At 38.1% G+C, this 23,779-nt stretch overlaps 1 protein-coding gene across 2 annotated transcripts in view; it reads right to left on the reverse strand.

Annotated features, from left to right (window-relative positions):
* Positions 1-22,689, reverse strand: part of TMX3 (thioredoxin related transmembrane protein 3) — a 43,911-nt gene extending 21,222 nt beyond the window's left edge. Inside the window, exons 1-9 of one of the 2 annotated variants that reach the window (XM_058277880.2) lie at positions 22,464-22,689; positions 21,433-21,487; positions 16,183-16,222; positions 14,790-14,913; positions 9,357-9,402; positions 8,142-8,222; positions 4,120-4,219; positions 3,243-3,320; positions 242-308 (exon numbers count right to left, since the gene is read on the reverse strand). In XM_058277880.2, the coding sequence (XP_058133863.1) occupies positions 242-308; positions 3,243-3,320; positions 4,120-4,219; positions 8,142-8,222; positions 9,357-9,402; positions 14,790-14,913; positions 16,183-16,222; positions 21,433-21,487; positions 22,464-22,509 (637 nt within the window). In that variant the 5' untranslated portion in view covers positions 22,510-22,689. Of the gene's footprint in view, positions 1-241; positions 309-3,242; positions 3,321-4,119; positions 4,220-8,141; positions 8,223-9,356; positions 9,403-14,789; positions 14,914-16,182; positions 16,223-21,432; positions 21,488-21,758 lie in introns of both variants that reach the window. The other variant, XM_071208583.1, reaches the window with a different exon arrangement.
* Between the last annotated feature and the right edge of the window lie 1,090 nt (positions 22,690-23,779).

Here is a 23,779-nt window from a genome sequence, read left to right on the forward strand (position 1 = left end):
TACTTTTCAAAAAGACAAATAATTTGACAAAAAAATAAATTCATTGTAGGAAAAATTCAGAATGAGAGAATACTATATAAAGTAAAATTGAAGGGTTAAAAAAAATCCTCATTAAACCATTCAACAAATGGAAATTATAAGCAGTAGTTCACTACAACTAAATTTGCTAAATTTTTCATTAACATCCAAGTAGCATTTTAATTAAAAAATATTTCCTATCAGTTAAAACATTGGAACTTACCATCATAAACAAAGTAAGTTTCATCTTTGAAAACAAGTACTGCGGGCATCTCTTTGAGCGTCACATACTATAAAGATCAAAAGTTTAATAACTTATCAGTGAAAAATTGTAATTGTAACTATGATTTCGAAAGTACTGAAAGATATCAGGAGAAAAACATACCAATACAAGAGTTAGAAACAATTTAAAATGTATAGTCTTAAGTTTATCCAAGGATTAGGCTCACTACCTCGTTATACCTGCATGTCATTGCACAATATCCCGTTTGTTTTATGGACACCATGGATTACTAGAGATTAGAACAGACCTAAAGACACAATGGGAAGCAAAGGGGCACCCTGAGGTGGTAGCAGAGCATGGCCGAGATCGCAGCCATCCAAGCGCCAGCTGCTCCCCACCACTTACTGACTGGGAGCTAACGCAGCCATTCCTTTACCCAGGGGCGCTCTGCTTCCTCAACTGTCAAATAAGGACACTAGTAATGCCCACCTCAGGAGAGCTGAGAGAATTACATTGGAGGGATGTTTCAACTGTAAACTGTTTTATAAATAAGTTTTAATGGGAATTTGTAATAAAGGATTCAATCAGGAGGTGCTCATTTCTTACATTTATGCTGTAATTATTTCAAAATAATAAAATTATAACAGAGAATTAGTAACAGAGTAGAAAAGAGATAATTTGAGTATACCACATAGAGTTACTACATTAGCATGGTAAATGTAAAAATAAGAATAAATAAATAAATCAGTGGACAAACAAAAGACTAAAAATAAAATGAAAATACAGATGTTCTGGAAAGATTAGGAAAAAAAAAAAAAAGGAGCGGGGAGTGGGTATCAATCAGGATAGAGAAGATCCATAGAATGATTTGGTTACCTGACTACTAAAAAATGATGTGGCACTGTGGAAATAACGAATTTAATGGGCTTGGCAACTAAGACTCTCGAGTCAAGCATGCCGTTATTCTCCTGCTCTTGACAACCCCTCAACAAAGCTGTTTGGAAAGTATTTATTAACACTGAACACATCTTTTTCAAGGATATCCCCAGATGGTCCATTGAAACTGTGTTTGTCAAACTCACCAAAATTCTCAATGTGGACCAACACCACGGTTTCTTTTCTCCTATTCTTGATTACTTTCCAAGCATCTTACACAACTGCCCACTCCTTTTTTAAACACTTTTTAATCTTGGCTTCTCACTCATTTTGTTTTCCTACCTACACACTATTTCTTCTCATTGTCCTTTGCTGTCTTCAGGTGTGGAGCCTTTCATTTCATACCTCCTTAGCATCCCATCTCTGAAAATTCTATTTATACAGACTTAATTCCAGGCCTCTATATCCAAATGCTTATTCTGATGCTAGTACTTAAATGTTTAATACACTGAATGAAATTAAAATGAACAATTCAAAACCCTTGATCACTTTCCCATTCCCCCACCAGTTCTTCCCCCAGTAGTCCCATGCTCATAAATAACACCACCATCTACCTACCTGGCTGTCAAAGCAAAGACTTGGGGGTTGGACTGACTCATTCCTTTTCCTCCATATCAGCAACAATTCTATCTTCAAAACATTCCCTTCTCTCCACTTCTAGCAATCTTCAAGTCCAAACTTCTTAAATTATTGCCAATAATTCAACTGATCTCCCTGGATCTACTCTCATCCCTGCCAAATTCATTCTCCACACAGCAGAGAGTAATGCCCTTAAAAGCAACCTCAGGGAAGCGGCTGTGGCTCAATCAGTTGGGTTCCCGTCTACCATATGGGAGGCCCTGGGTTTGAATCCTTGTGAAGGCAGGCTTGCCTGCCCGCTGCAGAGAGCCACCAGGCCAGGTGCCGCGGAGTGCCGCCGGCCCGCAAGGACCATGGAGTGCCGACTGACTCAGCAAGGTGACGCAACAAAAAAGGGAGACAAGCAAAAACACAGAATAATGCACAGCGAATGGACACAGATAGCAGAGAGCAAGCAAGCTGCAAGGGGGGGTTAGTAAATAAATAAAAATAAGTACAGATGCAGAAGAACACACAGCGAATGGACACAGAAAGCAGACAGCAAGCAAAAAAGCCACAAAGGGGGGGGGGAATAAAAAAAAAAAAAAAGGAACCTCAGACTGTGTTCACATCTCATCATACACATCAAGCTCATCACACTTATCACCATAACCTACAAGCCCCTATCCTGGCCTCTGACTACAGCTTCCACCTTCCATCTCCCAACTCTCACCCATTCCCCTTTGTCACTACACTATAACCACACAGGTCTACTGTTTTGTTCCTCAAATATGCCACGCTTGTTCTCATCTTTGGCATCTGTATTATTTATTCCCAGTTTCTGGTATACTCTGTTCAGAGATCTTTGCATGGCTCCTTCATGTTATATAAGTCCCAGTTCAGATATTTTCTCCTCAGACAGATATTTCTTGATGACCTCATCTAGAGCAGCCACCCCACTCCTGAATTACCCTGTGTTTTCTTTTTCACAGCACTCATGATATATCCTCTTTACAGACTTGCTTACTGAAGACTGTTATCTCCTCCTCGGAACCTAACATGTCATCTACAATAATAAAATTTATTGTACTGTCTTCCCCACATGAGAATGTAAGAACCATCCTATCAGAATTTTGGATGGTCTTGTTTACCATTGATTATCCAAGACTTAAAAGAGTGCATTATTATGTAAGTGTACAATAAACAGTTAAAGAAAAAAAACTTACTATAAACTAATTCACTATTAATGAACTGACTTCTTGATTTGAGCTATCACTTTCCACTACTGCTATCATTTTAAAGGGAAAAAAGTATTAAAGTAATAATCATAATCTCTAAATGCTATAAATCTGATACTTGCTTATTATTATTACGCAATCTGATACCAGAAGTAAAGAGTTAATGCCTACTATTTTACAAATATCACAGTAAACAAATCTGATACTGAAAACGAAGTACTAATTAAAAAAATAAAATGGTGTCATTAAAATCCAATCTTAAATATTACCTCAGGAACCACTTCTTCTGAGGCAGAAAAGAAGTATGTATATACAATCAATTCTGATGCAGCATCTATGTATTTCTCCTATGAAGAAGCAAACATAAAAAGATCACTTGAAAATATTAAAGATTTTAATGTAATATTTTTTGTGATCTATGTACTTTTAAAAAAGACAATTTAATTAAAAAAGAAAAAAAAAGGAAATATTAAAGATCAAAATTCATTTCTCATTAAATACTCAGAAAAGTCAAGCCTTATGCAGGAAGTAGAAGTACCCTAATCTGCTATCCTAAGTTCTTTTTTGTTATGAAAAGATAGAATGCAAATGAAAAATAGTTACTAAGGCAACAGACCATTGTATTAAGTGCTTTTTATCCCTTCCAAATAAAGTTCACTAGATATAACATAAGTTTTCTTTGCATTTATTAATTATAGGAAGATTTATGTTTACTTACACATACCAACATGCATATACACATATAAATATGTATAAACATATATATACACAAAAACACATAAAATAAGCTTAAGAGAATGGTCTTCTGCCTTTAAAAAGCTTTCATTCAAACTGCAGTGTGTAGTCTCAAAGCATCCAAAATGCTGAAAAGCAGTAATAGATTTAAACAACCAGGTCAATAACAGAAGAACTACTAAGGCAGGCAGCATCTCTACCCATTTTGTACTCACTTTTGCTTCATGAAGGCAAATACTATAAAGGGTACATAAGAAAGTAATTCCAGTATAAAAATATCTACATTAAAATATTTCCAATTAGAGTGAGGTATGAAGTAAACTTTGGGTTTTTGAGCTAGTCTTGGCTATAGAGCAAATTAAATCACAATACATCTGGTGTTGTGGATTAAAAAATAAAATCATTTCACACCTTCAAAGGTGACTCTCCACCTATGTAAACAAAAAATACACGATGTCTCTTCTGCACATGTTCAAACATTTGCTGACTTGGAAGTGGCCGGATTAGAGCCCTGTTTGGAAACAAAACCAAACAACTAACCTGTATTATGAATTACAGTAAATATAATTCACAACTCCTTATCTGTTTAATATTACATTTAATGCATTTTAAATGTATCACCCAACCCACTGAAATCTAATAAAATTGTAGCCCTTGACTACAACTGTACCCACATATTATCAGAAGGAAACAGCCAAAGATACCCCACAATTTAATCGAATAGTTTAAAAATTAGTTTCAAATACATTCTTTCAGAGAACCATCTTAGCCAATATTTTGAGAAGCAAAAACAGAAATATACTTCATTTAGAGTCCTCAGCTAAAAACAAAACAAAACAATTCACAGATTTTTCCTCCCTTTGAAAAAATCACTCATATAAATGAAACATTGCCCCAGACATTTATAATATACTATATCAATAATGTTTACTTCTTACTCTGTCAATTTAAACACTACATAGTTTTAAAATACCATACAGGGGTTAAAATCTAAAATGTTTTTAAAAGTATTTTTATTATTTTCAGGATAAATGGAAAATGGTAGACATAACAATGGAATATAAAAATCTATAAAGAGGAAAAAACTACAAAGAGCTTTATTATAACATATTTCAAAATCAAATAGACTAAACTGAGAAATAAATTACTCCAAAGGATATTATAAAACATATTACCTCTAAAATACACTTAAAATACTTAAAAGAGGCAGTCTTCTTTTAAACATGGCCTAGATTATTGGATTTTTACTCTATCACCAAATTTGCAAAATGAATAGTACATGTTTTGCAGGGTCAAACCTATTTTCAAAATGCACCATTCTTAAGATGCATTGCATCACTCGACTCTTAGTTTCTATTTCAGTACTTTAGTAATTAGCCAGTAAGTGATGCAACTCCAGAACTGACTCTTGAAATTTCATTTGCAATAGAATCACTCACAGCTACATCAGGAGAAGCCCATCTAAACTTCAACTAAAACTAATTAAAGATTTTCAAAGCATAAAGACTAACGTTAATGATGAGAGAATGAAGTTTATTCCAATGAGTAATCTCCACATTTAATTTACCATTAACTCAAAATTTATTTATACACAAATTTTAAAAAGATGAAAATTAAACATGCAATCAATTAAAAAAACACAGTGAAAACTATAAGCCCTGAAAACTTTAATATATAAAGGTCGTTCCTAATTCTGTACCTTTTCTCCAATAATTTAAACCAGATATCATGCCACCCAACCAATCCATTCCAACATTTTAATTTACCTTAAGGTTATTTAACCTTATCACAATATAATATAACCTGTCAAACTCATAGTTCTGCATCTACAATTTCGAAGACATTATTAGTCAATTAATCTCTATGAATCCCCTCAAGAAGTTTCACATAATCATATTAATTATAAGTACTGCCTTTTCTTTGTGTCTCAGCAAGATGCAGATCTTAAAAAAAAGTAAAAATCACTACATCCAAACCAACAGGAAATGCTTATGGAAAAATCTGCTACCTTATCAGTAAAACCTCAAAAGACTTGTAACTCAGCAGATGTTTGGATTCTAATTATATCACACATTCTAAGCCAAAAATGAAATAACACTTCATAACTGGCATAAAGGGGAACGTGTCTATAAGGAAAAGTACTTTAGTTGTTTTTCTAAAGTATTTTCCAGTATAATAGGTTAAACATCAAAGCCCAGGTCAACATTAATATTCTAGGGCTTCTTTTTTTTTTTTTTTCAATTGATTTTGTAAAAATATTACATTAAAAAAAATATATGAGGTTCCATTCAACCCCACCACTCCCCCCCCAGCAACATTCACTCCCATCATCATGACACATCCATTGCATTTGGTAAGTACATCTCTGGGCATCTCTGCACTTCATGGTCAATGGTCCACATTATGGCCCAAACTCTCCCCCATTCCATCCAGTGGGCCCTGGGTGGATTTACAATGTCCAGTGATTGCCCCTGAAGCACTGTCCAGGGCAACTCCAAGTCCCAAAGGCACCTCCACATCTCATCTCTTCCTGCCATTCCCCATACCCATCAGCCACCATGTCCACTTTTCCCACTCCAATGCCACCTTTTCTCTGTGGACCTTGGATTGGTTGTGTCCGTTGCACCTCTATGTCAAGAGGCTCAGATTCCATATGGATACTGGATGCAATCCTCCTGCTTTCAGTTGTAGGCTCTCTAGGTTCCATGGTGTGGTGGTTGTCCTTCTTCAACTCCATCTTAGCCGAGTGAGGTGAGTCCAATAAATCCGATTGTAGGAGCTGGAGTCTGTTGAGGCTCAGGGCCTGGCTATCATATTGTCAGTCCAGAGATTCAAATCCCCTAATTATATCTTAAACCCCAACACCAACTACAATTCCAGTAAAGTAGCATGAAAGTCTTATGAAAAGAGATCCCATCTGAGTCCAGTTTCATCACGCAGAAACACCGCGCCAAAGAAGGAAGGGCCATCTGACATGGCAGTGAGCCCCTTCTGCCATGACCATAGAACCCGTGGGTCTCTTTAGGAACCTCCAAGGAACCAATACCTGGGGATTGTATCTACTTTATCTGTCTCTTAGACTCTGCTCAGTTGTGCATACGGGCAATCCTTCTGACAGCCTCCAGACTCTTTTTTAGAGACTTGTAGCCATATAAACTCATTTCTCCTTTCCTTTTCCCCCTTACATTAGGTCAAACAGCATTTTAAAGTCATATTATATGTAGACAGGGATATTCTGCTGATCCGCATCGAACCTTCAATTCAAGGTCATTTTCCAGTTGCATCATCAGTTGGTAGTTGATAGTGATCCCTCGGTGCCAGGGAGGCTCATGCCCGGGTGTCATGTCCCACGCTGGGGGGAAGGCAGTGCATTTACATGCTGAGTTTGGCTTCGAGACTGGCCACATTTGAGTAACATGAAGGCTGTCAGGAGGAAATTCCCAGGCACAGTGCTGCTCTAGGCCTTGTTCTTATTTCAGGCATATAGGCTCACAAGCATAGTCATTAGTATCAGGGGCTCACTGTTGGACCCTCATTCCTTCCCGGCCCTTGCCACTGCACCTGGGGGACTGCTGCTGCTCCCCTAGGAACGACGACAGAGCACCCCCGGCCAGGAACCCAGTACCCTCCCAACTGTAGTTTTTAATTGTTGCCACTATGAGTATATACAAACATTACCATGCACCCTGGACATATGCCCTATATAGCTCCCTGTCAGCCATATATCTCCTGTCAATAGTATCCTATACCAGTATTCCTCTGCTGCCATTGTTGAACCACTCTGTGATCCAGAACTTCTTGAAAATTGAAGCCCAATATAATGTCAGGATCCCTTACTAGCAAAATGGCATATAGCGATGGGTTTAAACATTAGATATAGAATACGTGCTGACTTGGAAAAATTCTACATCTTATCTTTTTCTTTTTTTTTTTTTTCCCCTAATTATTGAACTTCTCTTTACAAGAGCCCTAGACCACAGCAATTCATATATACAATATACAGCACTCCCACACATCCACCACAAAACCTTTTCTCTAGGGCTTCTTTTAAAACTCTGAAGTTAAGTAACAAGAAAAATAAGTTATGGTAGTCCAGTCAGTACAAAAGCAAAATCATTTAAAAAAATTAAGATTCACATATTGTTGGTCAGAAGCAATCAAAATTTTGAAAATGGGAAAATTCTTCATTATACAAAATGAACTTAAATGTGAGGTTGACCATATGTAACAAATTACACTGCCTGTTCTCTTCGCTAAAGCGTCTCTTTCGATACACTTATAGACCTTATCTTTTCTAATAAATAAACAAAAAAACAACGCCTTTTATTTAAGTAGGTTTTGAAAATATGTGTGTGCCATATGGTCTATCAAAACACATATAATTTTCAAATATTAATATCCTGGAGGAAAGGTCATTCCTAACAATGACTTACCCAGATACTCTGTGAGCAAACTCAATAATATCATCTTTAGTTCTTGGTCCTCTATAATTATATGCCAAATCCCCTTTTAATCTTAAAAAGATAAAAAAAAAAAGGATAAAACTTAGATTATTTCACTCTTAATATTTAATGCTAATCACCCTCCATTGTTGCACAAAATTATAGTACATAAAATAATAAATGCAGAGAAGTTTCAGAAGTAGCATAAGTAGCATATCCATGTAAAATATAGTAGGTAATGGGTTTCTGAGTAATAACAACTCAAAATATAAAGGAAAAGTCTACATTCTATTAAAATTACATGAAAATATTTCACTCTGTATCCGATAATTGCATGGTATCTATGCCCTCTGAAAACTGAATTATCTACACAGTTATGGGAAAGAGCTTGGAAAATTAAAGCACTACAATTATCACTATCTTTTCTACCAGAAGTAAATAAAAAGATGGAATTTAAAGCTTTTTGACAGAGGCAAAACATTTAAAAACTTTAACATTACAGTATCTTCACAGATACTCTAAGATTACAGGGCTAAACAATACATAAAAATAACTTTCAGACAATTTAATTTTCAAAAGCCTGATAAGAAATTAATTTATGTGTTTAAATAAGATACAGAAAAATTGTGAAACACAAAAGATTATCTATAATTAAGAACAGAAAGAATAATTTACCTAACACAAAGAAGTAGTTTAGAAAACATTTTTAAGATAAATATATAAAAATAGTCAAATTTTAAAACTAGTACTTAAAATTTTACTTTGTTACTATAACTGTCAAAATAAGTCCTCAACTCCCTTCAACAACAAAATAAGTTTAATGAAAATCATGGAAAAATTCAATGCAATTCTTTCATGATATGAGTCCTTTAGAATCACTATTTCTTCCATTGTACACCCTAGATTAGACTTGATCAACACCTATAGGTTAGATTTAACATCCACCAATTTTGAATCTCTTTGTCACTTTTTCTCTGGTAAAATAAGCCTATTATAATTACACAAAAGTAAAATTTATTAGGAGACAGGATTTATAAAGAATATACTTTTGAGCCCCTCGAGTGCAAAGACCTTTCAACATACAACACTGCAGACACTCATTACATGCTTAGTGAATTAGGAGTAAACACATTCACTTGAATATAAAAAAAAGTATTAGAGTGAACTAATGAAAATACACATATAAACATACAACACTCAACTTACAGCTTAATTGTTGGATAACCTCGAACTCCAAACTCTGAAGCAATGCCTTGATAAAAAAAAGAATAAATAATTCCAAATTGCTTTTAAAAAATGAGAAAGTAGGTAACAAAAGAGCCTTTTACTTTAAATATATATAGATATATTTATACAAACCCACATAGCTATGTTGTTTTTAAGTCCTAAAAAAAGGACAGAAACTTGTACACAAAAAAGAAAAAACATGACATTCTCATACAAAACAGTATTTAATAATCCAACTCATGGCCTGCACAAAACATTACAACAAAATAAGAAATAAAGGCTAAAGAATAAGTTAAGATTTTACCTCTGTGGCACTTATTTTATAAGATAGTCTTGTTTAAAAATAAAGTCTCACTTTTCATTTGGCTTCATTTCCAGGACAAATATTTCTTCTAGGTATCACCTACTCCTCTAACAAATGGCCATCTTTTCCTTTAGTGTGTTTCTGAATTTTACAAGTACTGTACTTTAATTTTAAAAACATAAATTGTCTGTGCAAAAATACTTAATTTCTGCAATATGTGATCTAAAAACAACTGTGCCTACTTGTTTTAGGATTTCTGCTTTTGTAATGATCTAGAAAATTCCCAATGATATCAATGATTAATCTGAAATCCTCAAGTTAATTAAAAATGAGAACTAATTGTTACAATGGCATTTTTGGGGGGGAAAGAAGAAACAGTTAACAGAAACAAGCAAATAGCAACAGAGTATTAAAGGACTTTAAAAAGTATAGAAATCACTATCGCCAATTAATACTACACTATACTACTCCACTACAGACTCAAGGCAACCAGAATAGAAAAGAAGAAAACATTTGCAGTAATGGGCAATATATAATATAAAATATTTCAAAACTATACTAGTATATGTAAAGTACACTATTTTTATTTACATAATCTCTTTTAAATTTCCTTTATTTCCAGGATATACTCTTATCACAATTTGGTAAAGGGAATTACTTCTATATCTAATCTGGCTTCTGGTTTACCAATCAAAGTCTTCATTAATCCTTGGGTTCTCATCATTACCTACCAATTCATTATAGAATAAATGACCAAGTGGCAAAATGGTTTCTAAATCTCTCCCCTTTCCTTTGCCAACTTTCGTTTTCTCTTAAACATATGGAGAGAGGCGATAGGAAAGGACTGGAGAGTGACCAATACTTATTTTTATAAAAGGCAACAACAGCAGAAACTACAAAAATAGGAAATTAAGTCCTGAAGACAAAGGTTCTGACTCTGAACAGACATGTGAACTGAAAATTCCTTAATTTATATGCCCCATCTCTAATTTAGGACTTCATTCTGTCAAGTACATTCTAATTGGAGAAGACTGCTGCTATTTGGCTTGGCCCTTTTCCAAGCCAAAAACAGAATTATTTGGAAGAGATTAGGAAGATAAAAGATGTTCTCAATGTCCCTTTTCCTGCACAGAGGCAGTTACATACAAGCCCTTATCATCATTAACTAGAACTCATTTAAAACTGCAAAAAGAAAAGACTGAAATAATAGACTGGAGTGAGGAAGGATATTCCACTAGCAATCACATCATATAATTTAATTTTATCTTAAAATATATTTATACTCAAAGAAAGTAAAATATGCAATCAATGAAAAAAAATACAATAGCATTTTATAACCTGGTGCAGTAGATCTCATAATAGGCTTCAGAGTGAAAATCCCAGCTTCATACTTAATCCATCACTTTTTTTTTTTTTTGACCTCAGTTTCCATGTCTGTAGATGGAGACAATACCACTCACTCTTCAGCCCTCCGGCTACCTGACCATGACCCTTCATTTCTGAAAGAATTTCAATTGACATTGGCTCCTGATACTTCAGACATAGGTTTCCCTAAGGGGAATGGTGGTATAATAAAACGAGTACAAGCAGAGTGTAGGTCACAGATATATAACAACCTGGGCTAGGAGGCCACCTTTTCCATTTACCATCTATGTAACCCTAAATAAATCCCCTCACTTCTCTGATTTTGCTTCCCCTTCTGTGGACACCACTCATTTTGTAGGGCTATGTGGTTGGGACTTTAAAATGAGAAAACATGGGAAGAAGAACCTAACCAGTCTGACATATACTAGACTTTCAAAGTTAGGTCCCTTTACTTTCTCTTCTTAACCCTGATCTCATTGCTAAGTAATTATCTGCTGACACATCAATCAATGTACAGATATCATTAATAAAAATCAGTATCATTGAATATTTCATAGCTGGCTTTACTATAAATTAACTGTACCTCAAAACAATTCCATGCAGGGGAAAATCATGCTAATGCTATTTTTAAGATAAAGGAACCAAAATTTAAGGAGATTAGGTACATTTTTAAGAGGAAGTATTATATAAGTAGCTGTACAAGACTGAAATTCAAGTCTGAACTACTAAATTTTTTGTTCTTTTATTTTTCATATTAGAGAAGAATGATTTGTAGAGAAACCTGAGGTCAATTCCTTGTAACATGAATAATTTCCCTTGAAGTTTTGTAATTTTCAATGTTCGTGAAATAAGGTTAAACAGGAAACCCTTCATTTCATTTCTGTTTTCTCCTTGATATAACAATTTCTTCATGGTAGAGTTAGGCATAGAAGTAAATCATAGAGATCTTGGAATCTAGGCCCAATTATGTCTCTAACGTTGGTGTTTGAAATCACTGAGTCAGTTCCCTCTGGTACATCTACTACTATAGATTTAAAAGGGTTGAGAAGCTCTAAACTACTGTATTTCTTAGTATATACTGAGGGTCCCTATGTATCTAACATGATGAAAAGGGCATAAAATATGCCCTTTTTCAACTAGGGACAGTTTTGCACTGAGGGGACATTCGGCAATGTCTGGAGACAAAACTGGTCACGACAACTGGGAAAGGAGGGAAGAGCGCCACTGGCACCCCGTGGGTAGAGGCCAGGATGTCACCAGCATCCGCCAACACACAGGAACCACCCCAACGCCATCCCACAAGAGAGAGACTCAGGCCCCAAACAACAACAGGGCCGAGATTAAGAGAGCCTTCCCCAAAAGAGCTGCTCATCTAGAAAGGTAAAACTGATATGCAAATATAACCTGTGAATAAGAAATCAGAGTGTTATTCGTGAAATACTGCTCCAAGTTTATATACCAAAGAGAAGCAAAATATGATCTTTACCATAAAAAAAGTCACACTTACGTGTGAGAGTAAATACACAAAATGTCAGTGGTTTTGTAAGAGAATCCAGTGCACCGTTACATACAGCATCATATCACTGTTTAACTTCTGAATGAATTCTGCACTCATTTTTCAAGTGACATGTACAAAAAGAGAGGCTAAATCCATTTATGAATTTCCATGGGTCAATGTATAGCTTTTTAAAAAGGCGATTTGATTATGCTATTATCATTTAACACTGTGGTTCTGGAAGTTTTTGGCATAATTCCAAATACAAAGGGCAGGCTAAATCCTAATAGTTCAAATTTCTCTAGTTAAGAAATCAACCGGGGTGGTGGGGGAGGGGAGAGAAATAAATAAATAAATCTTTAAAAAAAAAAAAAGAAATCAAGGCACAGAAACTTGTTAGGCTAAGTGAGTCTGAAGACACTTGTTTTCAAGCACTCCAATTACATGAGCGAGAAATAAGCTACCCTCAAAGACTCAGGAGGGATTTTCTAAACGCAATCACATTGAATAATTCTATTCTACCCTAAACCAAAACCCTATGCGGGGAAGCAGCTGTGGCTCAAGCAATTGAACTCCCGTTTACCGTATAGAGGACTTGGGTTCGATCCCGGGGATCTCCTGGTAAAAAAAAGAAAGAAAAATGGCATCCCAGACCTGCCTGACAAGGAGAGGCACAGGCCCCCGTGGGAAGCGACACACCAAAAAAATAAATAAAATAACACTATATGTAACTATCAGTCAAAATAGTATTCTCTAACTTAAGTGTACAGCAGAATCACCTGAAAAACATGTTAAAAATATGAATTCTCATGACCCAATCCCACAAATTTTCATTTGGTCAGGAAGGTGTGAGCCTCTGGAATCTGAACTTGCAATGAGTGCCAGGGAATCCTACTGCAGGTAATCTGCAGACTACACTTTGAGAAACACTCAGCATGTCTGTCTGAAAGTGACCTATACAGATTGAACAGGTATCTGTGACGTAGCTAATCCTTTAGTATTCTATAGCTAGACATAGAATAATGTTGACAGATGGCTTGAGAAAAAAATTTTCTATTTCTTTATCTTTTTGACTGCAAGTTTTACTAAAACTTCTACTTAGATTTAGATCTTGGAGTATTTAAGGAAACTTTAAGAGTTATATATTAAAAACCTATTTGTAATTCTTAAAGAGTAGTTATTTGGACACTTCTTTCTTTCAAAGCTAGGAAGATAACATTTTTCTCTATAGCACATGAAACATCTTGATGCTATAATTAAGTGGCCTCTGCCACCACCTAATCCTATACCTACCTTCCTATACCTAGACTCATACAAAAGTAGCTTTAGATGATCTTCCTGCCTCTAACCACTCTTTTCCACTGTAAACATTCTATTAAAAGCCCAGAAACATTTTTATGAATTTATCTGCCATCTCAAAAATATGTAATACCTCCCGACTGACAACTGATAAAACACTGCTTGACCTAGAAGGCTCTTAATAATCCGATATTATCCCTTAACACCTTATGTAAGCTAGCCATTGTACTAGAGGTTTTAGAATACAACATATTAACACAATCCTTGCAACCTTGAGGATTATCTCTCCCTTTGCTCAGACTTGGAAACTAAGATTAAGAAATACACTTTCCCAAAGCCATAGACTAGGACATGGCAGGAGGGTTGGGATTAAAATTTAGGTCTGTCTTGCTCCAAACTGCAATCTCATATTATCAATGTGGAAACCAAAGTTCAGGGGTGTTAAGAAACTTCCCCAACATTACAAGGAAAAATAACAGGCAGAGCCAGTATTTGAATCCAAGCCTGTATTCTGAAGCCATGTTCTTTTCAAATTTCTATCATGCCTCATATTTCTCTAAAGTTAATATCTCCTTTTTCTGAATCTTTTAAGCATTTTTCTGTAAAGGGTTAGATAATAAATTTTAGGCTTGTGGGGCATACAGTCTCTGCCACAACTACTCAATTCCACCACTGCAACACAAAAGCAAGCCATATACAATAGTAAACAAATGAGTGTGACTGTGTCCCAACACAACCCTATTTACAGAAACAGGTGGAAAGCCTGATTTGGCCTGTACATAGTAGACATTCAACAGCTAATTCATTTACCTCATAAAATAAAGTCAAGTTATTAACATAACTTCAATTTTACACAAAGAAAATATTTTTTTGTCACCTTGAAAGCACTGTATGCAATTAAAACATTTTTGTTGTGAGAATAGTAAAATAATACAAAGTAAACGCTTACTAGAATAGGAAGTAGCATCCATTTTTCCAACTTTAACTGGAGAACCAATGCTTTTCATCTCAAGACCAACTTCGTTCCAAATTGGCTCCAGTTTTTTACAATGGCCGCACCATGGTGCATAAAACTTGTTTTAAAAAAAAAAAAGAAAACAACCACTAAGATGTTGTGCTATTATGAACAACCTTAACGTTATAAAAAATCTTTTACAGGACCTGCTAATAATCTGTTTTAGACAAAAAGTGTAAATACAATTTTAAAGTGTTTATATAATAAAAGATCTAACACACACATAAAAACACAGGTTAACTCTTAGCATAACTTCAACACTGATACCATTCTAAGTTCTTTTTAAATCACTATAATACATGTTTTAAACAGAAAATTTACAGTAAAAGTCTTCCTTCCAAATGAATGTCTATGTTCTACATAAAATTAAGTCACAAAAGACATAAAACACACCAAATACATACTCCTTGAAGATTAATAAGCATCAAACTACTTCTACTCCCAAATTCCAACAGAGTAGGTGTCTTTACTAACTTTCAGCCTAGCCACCAGCAAGGTATGGGAGATCATGAAGAACCTGGCCTAAGGTTTGGCCTAGAGATAGGTCAGGTTGATTAAACTAAAACCACAGACCATCACTCTCCTTTGGCATCACCAGAAAGCTGTAGTGATACTTAGATTCACCACATAAAATGATGTAACACACTGCTTGCTGTACTTCCATGAAATAAGACTTTTTTAAACTTCATATTATGGAAACTTTCAAACATACACAAAGGGAGAGAGAGAAAATTAAACAATGGACCCCCCTGCTCTAACACCTAGCTTCAATAATTGTCAACTCTGTCATTCTTTTGGTTTTGTTCAATCATTTTCACTGCCATCCTAATGTATAGCTGAGGCATTTTAAAGCAAATCCCAAATATCATAGGGTTTAAATATATTTCAAACTTCAAAGTGAGGAAAGGAAGGTGAAAATTTCATTTTGTACACTATTAATATGAAAATATGATTTTGACTACTGAGTGATATTAGTATACTCAAACTCTTGGAAAATAGGAAGAAACAAGAGTGAATACTATAATAATATCATACCATAACTTCCTTCAGACATAATCCAAATACTGACCTCATCATAAAATAGGATCTGCTTTCCCTCCTAATACCCCCACCCCATTATTTCACTACAAACACACTCCCTTTCCAGCAACCTTAAAGCTCTAGGGTTCATGTTAACATACAAACCTATACAATAATAACTAAGAAAATAAACTGAATAATACAGATAAAGCACAAACTGCGTATTACCATATTTGGGAGGAAAATAGAAAGTAATACTTAAAATAGTGAGGGGGGATAAATAAGTACATAAAATTTACATACTCACATCTACAAGCCAAATGTCATCTTTTCGATTGTCTTTAAACCTAAGAACAAAAACAAATATTTTATGTTTGTACCCACTTTACAGTTGAATAGTATAGGCAGAGATGATAAATTGGCAAATGAAAGAACTCAGAAGAAATTCTTTTCAATATATTTTTGTGTAAAATTTCATTCAGTGACCTCCACATCTTATCCTGTCCAATAAACACTTCAATTAGAAAATTAGAAAACTGATAAGGGATAAAATAATTAGGAATAAATAATCTGAAAAAAAAAAAGAATTAAAGTGGAACTTAAATGCACACCAAAGCTACTCTTGTATGTGTGTAAAAAAGTTATTTGCAGGCCTGAGTTGCTATCCTTAGAAAGAACTGCTGGCAAGGATGGCCTTGAACTTGGATATCAGGGGGCTCCTGCCATCCTCATAAGGGTGGCTGACTGTGCCTAAACTGTGCCAACATGATGCGTGCTGGACACATGCTTTCCTTATGGGGGTCCAGAATTTTGGTACATGGTAGGCAAACACTGCCTGCATGGCCTGCCCCGATTAGAAACCCTTGGCATTGTAGTCTCTAATGAGCTTCCCTGGTAGATAACATTTCATATGTTGTCACACTCCTTGCTGGAGGAATTAAGTACATCCTGTGTGAATCCACTGGGAGAGAGCTCTTGGAAACTTGTGCCTGGCTTCACCCCAAGCCTTTCCCCTTTGCTGATGGTGACTATAAACTGAGTCCTGTGTGTTCTGCTAGTTTTGCCAGCAAATCATCAAACCCGCAGTTGATCACGGAGACCTCGGAAACAACACTCTACTGCCAAAGAATCTTCCTAAAGCACAATTCTGGTCATTTTACTCTCTTGACAACTTCTACGGCCAACTGTGACCTACAGAAACAAGGTCCAAACTCCTAAACTGATGTGGCTCCAACTAACCTGTCCACTCAAATATAAGAACGTTAAAGTTTCCTGAGAGATGATGGTGTTTGTCACAACTAAGCTTACAAAATTCATTTGACTTTCTATATTCTTCAACAGGTTTAAATCCTATCCAGTTGAAAGCACTTTTTCCTAAATTCCCCACAGCTACAAATAATTAGTTTAACGATCTCATCCTTATTTTCTTTATGATCCTTAATGTCCATACCCACTACCATAACGTACATATTATGCAATCATAAATAGTCTATTTGAGGGAAGAAAGTTTTTCATTTCCTAGTGCCTAGCACAGAGATCTATATTCAATCTACATTGGATGAATAACAAAAGACATTGGGGGATGTTTTAATAAAACCCTTAAACGTGTAGTTAAGACAAAGAGAATGATAAAAAAAAAAAAGTCTACAGGGTGGGAGGGAAAAGGTACTAAGTCAAAGTGGAGATCCTCAACCAAAGGACCCAAAAAGGTCTCAGTGGACACCAAATACAGCCTCCAAATGGAGGTGCTTGTGTTAGGAATGCAGGTATGTGTATGAGCATGGCTGGCACGGGGGCCTGAATCCTTGACTTCATCTTCCAGAGACAGGAAAACACTGGCTGTGCACCAAGTCTGTAGGGAGCGCTGCTTCCCCTTGTAACTGCCTACTGTCAGGGCTAAAATATTACAGATGGGCAGATGGGATTTTGGTCTGGAGTCGGACTCCTCAACTCAACTCCACCCTTTGATCCTTCAAGGCACAGGTAATAAGGACACAAGTGGACCAGACACTGAAGGACGGTGACAATAAATGAATGACCTGAGGCAACAGACAACCATGGTCATGATCAAAATCACTCCAAGCAGGATGATCAGGTCTTCCTAGAGGGGGAATGTAGCTATGAGCCCCAACTGTTAGCAAGCCAGGAAAAAATGCCCATAGCCCATCAGGGCCTCCTCTAGAGAGCCAGAAAGCTTTCTAAGCCTCATGATGGACTGTTCTACTGTACAGTTTTCACTGACCCACATGCTACACAAAGTATTGGAAATCACAGCCCCCTCCTTGGCTGGCCAGCAGGAAATCAGACTACGTGGTTAGGCAACAGTGCTTGGGTCACGGAGTTGAGGCTCTATGAGAAGATCAAGGTGTCAATAATTTTTAAGAAAGGGGCAGACAACTTGGTCAAACATGAGGCAAATAAGTACTCTTTAGGGAACTGCTGAATTGAGACACCAGTCTGCTGGCCTGATATGTGGAATCCAGTTTGGGGTATCTTGTCCCCTCTCATTTACCACTTAGCCCTTTAATTATTCATTAAAACACTCAAACCACCCCTGCAATGGGATAATAGAGAGCATGCAGAGTCCATTGCATGGCTCATAATAAGGCCCACTGAGGTATAGCTTGGGTCACAAATCCAGAGCTATTATCAGATACAATATGCTCAAGAAACCCAAACGGAAAACAAATATGGTCTTATAGAACTGGAGAGCGTTGCCTGAGTGAGTGGAGTGCAGAAGATGGCTAGTCTTAACCCAAAAGAAGTGTCAACTAAAACTGAGATCCAGCAGAACCCTCTAGACAGGACATGGAACCCATTATGATCTTTCTACCAAAGTACCCTGGCCAGCCGCTGGTTTAAAGAAAATGTCCCTGGACAGTATTTTTAGCCTTGGTCAAGATTCGGTAGGTGGCACCTTCTGTTTTGGCATCTTCTCACAACAGTGGCAGTCCATGTGTCAGGCCCAGTCTAGGGTGATGTACAAATTTCAATGGGCTGTCCTCTCACAGATCCAGGAGGCAATCAGTTAGCACACCTTGCTCTGGGGCAGAGAACAACTGTCTCCGTGTTTACCTGACAAGCATAGTCTGCTTATTGATCACATTCCCCTTCATTAGTGTAGGGGTCTATCTGGTGAGCATCTGAATGAGTAACAAAAGCTAACTAAATGCAGAACCAATTTTTATCCACATGCCTCATCTACACGAGGCTTGTTATATATGCCAGTCTAAACTACTACTGGCCTCACCAAACAACCAGGCCCTGAGCCATAGCCCATGAGTGAAGGAAAACACAGAACAGTTCCTTTGCTAGGGTAACCTGGACAGCCATCCCCACCATATGAAGCCCTGCCCATTGTGCCAAGCATCCTTTATCGTGTGGTACAGGTCTCTCTCAGGTTGGATGGGAGCAGCACACCAGTTCATCCCGGCACAAGTTAACCAGGAAGAACTATCAGTGAATCAGGCCCGTGGTCCAGGAGGTCTCAATGGCAGCTCTGGCAAATTAAGAAAGGTCTTGTACATTGTATTAGTGGCCCAGCTGTGCTGTCCCATGTGTGTCACCAGGGTTTGGTCCTTGTTGGGTAGCCTGGCAGAAGGATAACATCAATATAGTGGAAAGTGAATGTTTCCTCCAGAAATGGGACTTTTTTTCAGATCAAGGCCTACCCCTTGATAGCAGATGACCATGGAATTTAGGTAGCCTTGTGGAAAGACATTAAAGGTGTATCAAAACCTATTCCACATGAAGGCAAATTAATTGTGATCACCCCAGTGGAGAAAGATACTGCAAAAGGCATTAGAATGTCAATTGCTACATGCCAAGTTCACTCAGCTAGGGCAATAGCGTCTGTGAGAGTCATGAAGTGAAATCGAAGTCTGGCTGACAGTCTCATCATTCACTGATCCTAATCACTCACTTTAGAACCAAGGGACCCACCAGCATGGCTTGCAGGGAAACTATAGCCTTGAACAAGGGTGGTCAGGAATGTTTTTCAGTGGGAAGGAACTCATCACAGGTGGGTCAAGCATGGCTGAGCCCAAATAACACCGAACTGAGGGTCTCAGATGTATGCCCTCTGGCGACCCTCTTTCCCCTCCTCCTAGGCAAGTGGCTTTTAGGGCACTCTGGAAGAGGAGACCTGAAGTGATGCACCCCAAAAGGTGTCATTCTCCTTCATCAGAGTTCATCTCCTTCACCATGGGGGCAAAAGTCTACAGTCTCTTTGGGTCACTGGGCAGAGCTAGCTCAAAGATCTCCACACTTTTTTTCTCTAGAGGTACAAGTCTCAATAAGCTGTGGGCATCAGTTGGTGCCAGAGATATTTACACAAGAATCATTAGGCACAATTCAGAATACAAGGTCTCTGACAGTCTTTGGTCCCATCACCAGAAGACCCAAGCAGTAGCCAAGGGAAGTGCTTCCTTAGTTTTCTTAGATCCCTCTGCTGGATCACTAATTTGACCCACTGGACAAGCCAAGGGCTAAAGAGAAAAACCAATGGCTCCCACTGGTACTGAAAAGTTTCTGTAAACAACCTAATAACACTTTCCAAGATGCAGTAGCATGGCTGGCAAAGAGCCACATGGAATTGTCAGGCTTTTTGCTCTTCCAGAACAGTATTGTGTTCAATCTACAACCCTGATCACTGTACCGGTTTTGTTTCGCAAACAGGTGTCGAGGTGGTCAATCAGGACAACAAGCCAAACGGAAAGTAATGAACAAACCTTTATTCACTCACTGCAACAGTGCAGGCAAGAGGCAAGAAGAGGGACCAGCTTGCCCGTGTTCCGTTTTTCTTCACAGAACAGCACTAGGGGAGGGTCAGGGCAATGGAGTGAATACTGAGGAGTCATAAACAAAGGGTTTCTGCCTCTTTATGAACCCACAGGTAAGGGGGTGGAAAGGTGGAGTAAAGTGCCTCAACCAAAGGCCCAAATAAAAAGGCCCTAAATTGAGGTGTCTGGGCTAAGGATGCAGATATGTATACGGGGGTGGCAGGGAGTATGTGGGTAGAAGGTATGTGAGTCCCTGACTACAGCTTCCTCCAGAGACTGCAAAGGACTGGCTGTGTACCAAGTCTGGTGCGGGGGGAGTAGCTTTCCCCATGAGGCCTGCCAGGCAGAGTCTCATAATTGCCTATAGTGGTTAAAAAAATCACAGGTAAGATTTTGGCTTAGAGCAGGCCTCCTCAGCTATAAGCAAGGCTTTGTGATTAATGCTGTAAGACAATACAGGTAAATAAAGTACGGTCCCCAAATTCCAGTGCCCACTCAGTAGTGATTAAAGCAGAAAGATACAAATTACAATTACAAGGTAAATTGTGGTAAGTACCAGAAGAATGGTAAAACAGAATATGGAATGGTTTACCAGAGTCAGTAAAACTCTGGAGCACATCCCTCTTTTTATTATACAGCACTCAGAACTCTGAAACAAAATTGGTGCCATATAAGCATTAATGTCTATACTATTAAAAGGTAGAATTGGTATACCAAATATTCAGATGACACCAGAATTGGAGAAAGTTAAACACCACTAGAATACTTATACTCACGATTCATCTAAATCTTCTACAAAACCTTTACCGACAGCCATATCAAGTAGAACAACTGAAAAAAAAAAAGAAGAAATGAAAGAGAAGACATATGTTGGCTTATCATTTGGCTTGTACTGTGTGTTCAGTATCTATGTTTTTTTAAATTTTACAACCTAATAAAAAATTCATCACTGACCCATTCCAGGGTAAAAGTGAAGCAAAACTAAAAGGAGTTCATTCATTTAATAAATATTTACTGTGCATGCAGCAGGCACTATGACAGGCAAGTTCTACACAGACTAAAAAATCTAAAACGTAGAGATTCTTTTTCAAATTATTCTTACTCTATTTTTCCTTTTTATCATTCCATCTTTTTGGAGCAGGGTCAGAAATTGTTCTTCTGTATTTCTCCTTTTTCTGTAACACCATTCAATAAACGCCAAATGCCATTCAAAATACTACTAGTTTTTTGTTTGTGATTTTAAAAAAATGTATTCTGATAGAAACAAAATCGAGCTGTTCTCTCTCATACTTATTACAGAGCAGAGGGCCTGGCACATAGTGGGCACTCAACAAATGGCTGCTGAGTGGAGCAAACCACAGTGGGAAGCAGCGCACCAGATGCTGAAGCTGAGAAAGGCTGACACATGGCCCGGGCACTCTCTGACACTGCACAAGCCCAGCTTTGACCGTGAAGTGTCCTTGCCAACCTCCTCTTAGCCCACAGGCGGTAGACTCTTCGAACCTAACGATAAGAATCTAAAGGGCCCAAGCCAGGTGGGCCACAGGTAGGGCAGGTGTCTTCTGCTCGCCTGTCCAAGGCGCCGGCGCTCCGGGAACTTCCTGCCACAAAGAAGAAAACCCCGCAGGGGACGCCGGCGCACCGTCTCCGCAGCAAAGCTGGGCTGGGGACCGGGCGGGGAGGAGGGGTGGTCCCCGCAGAACGGCAGGAAGCCAGGGCCAGGCGGACGTGTCGCCGCCGCCCCGGGTCCGGCGCCTGCGCCCCGCGGGAGGACGAGGGACCGCGACCCTCCCCTCGCGGCCATTACCTGTGGCACAGAGTCGCAGGGCAGCCCCCCGACTCCTGGCTGCCATGCTCAAGCAGAAGGCGACAATGCCAAAGGGGGGAAAGAAACACTAACGCCGGCCGCTCCTGCTCCCGGAAAGGGAAGCAGAGCCGTCGGGGCGCGGACTGCAGGATAGGCGTGGAGGGCGGGGGCGGGGCGGCCGCCCGCCCGGCCCCGCCGGCTCCGCGCTGCGCATGCGCGGGCGGGCGGCGCATGGGCGCTAGCCTTCTCACGCTCTTTTCCGCCCTGCGCCGTCGCGGGCAGCGTGGGAACTAGACGCGCGCGGACTCTGCTGATGGGGGAGTGGCGTGACAGGTTAAAAATCGGCTTTTAGCTTAAGTTTGGCCCTGCAGGTGGGCCTCGAGAGCTCAGTTTGAAATTTGAGTTTTGCCCAGTCTTTCCGCCTGTGCGGGGAGCTGAGCCAAGCTGGGCGTGTTGATGGTAGATGAAACGCAGGGAGGCGTGCGTTAGCGCGGGAAAAGAAATGGGAACATTTATTTCCAGTATGTATTTGGGATCCTTTTTGAATCTTTTTCCAAAACTGGGGGTCTGTCTTATAGCAGTAAGAGCCTTTAATACATTTTGCCAACTAAGGGAATCCCCGCCCCCTTTTTAAAAATTGCTTCTCTTGAAACCTGAAAGAATTGAGCATAATATACAATTTTTGATGATTTTTTCCGTTTTCTGATTCAGTTTTGGAATAAGTATAGTACTTACTATGAAGTAACGTTGTTTTACACAGCATGTAAAACAAGATAATTTATGTTAGAATTTGCATCATAGCTTACTTAGCATGAGGACAACCTAAATCACTCAACCTAGATTTGTGCCGTCCGAATAGATAGTCACTAGTCACATGCGGCTATTGAGCTTTCACAATGCGGCTACGGTGACTGATTAATAAATGTGTGTTTAATTTTAATAAACTTGCATTTAAAACTGATGCTGGATTAAGTTATTGGAAAACTTTCAAGTGTGGTTGAAACAACCAAGGTATGTGAATCTCCTTTTTCAACTTTAATGAAACCTAAGTAGTGGTTAAATTTCTGAACTCTAAATACTGATTAAGTTACTGACCATTTCTTTTTATTTTTCAATGTGGCTTCTAGAAAATTTTAAATTATGTATGTGGCTCGAATTATATTTCTATTGCACAGCACCAACCCAGGCAATCGCAAATGAATAAAATAAAACATCAATCTCAGTATGACAATAACAATGCAACAAATAGTTTAGAGTTTTTGTATGGAAAACAAGGCTAGATTCCCATGTACTAAAATTTTTATTTAGTGAGTTCA

This window comes from Dasypus novemcinctus, chromosome 16, assembly GCF_030445035.2.
Source record: "Dasypus novemcinctus isolate mDasNov1 chromosome 16, mDasNov1.1.hap2, whole genome shotgun sequence".
Classification (NCBI taxonomy): Eukaryota; Metazoa; Chordata; class Mammalia; order Cingulata; family Dasypodidae; genus Dasypus; species Dasypus novemcinctus.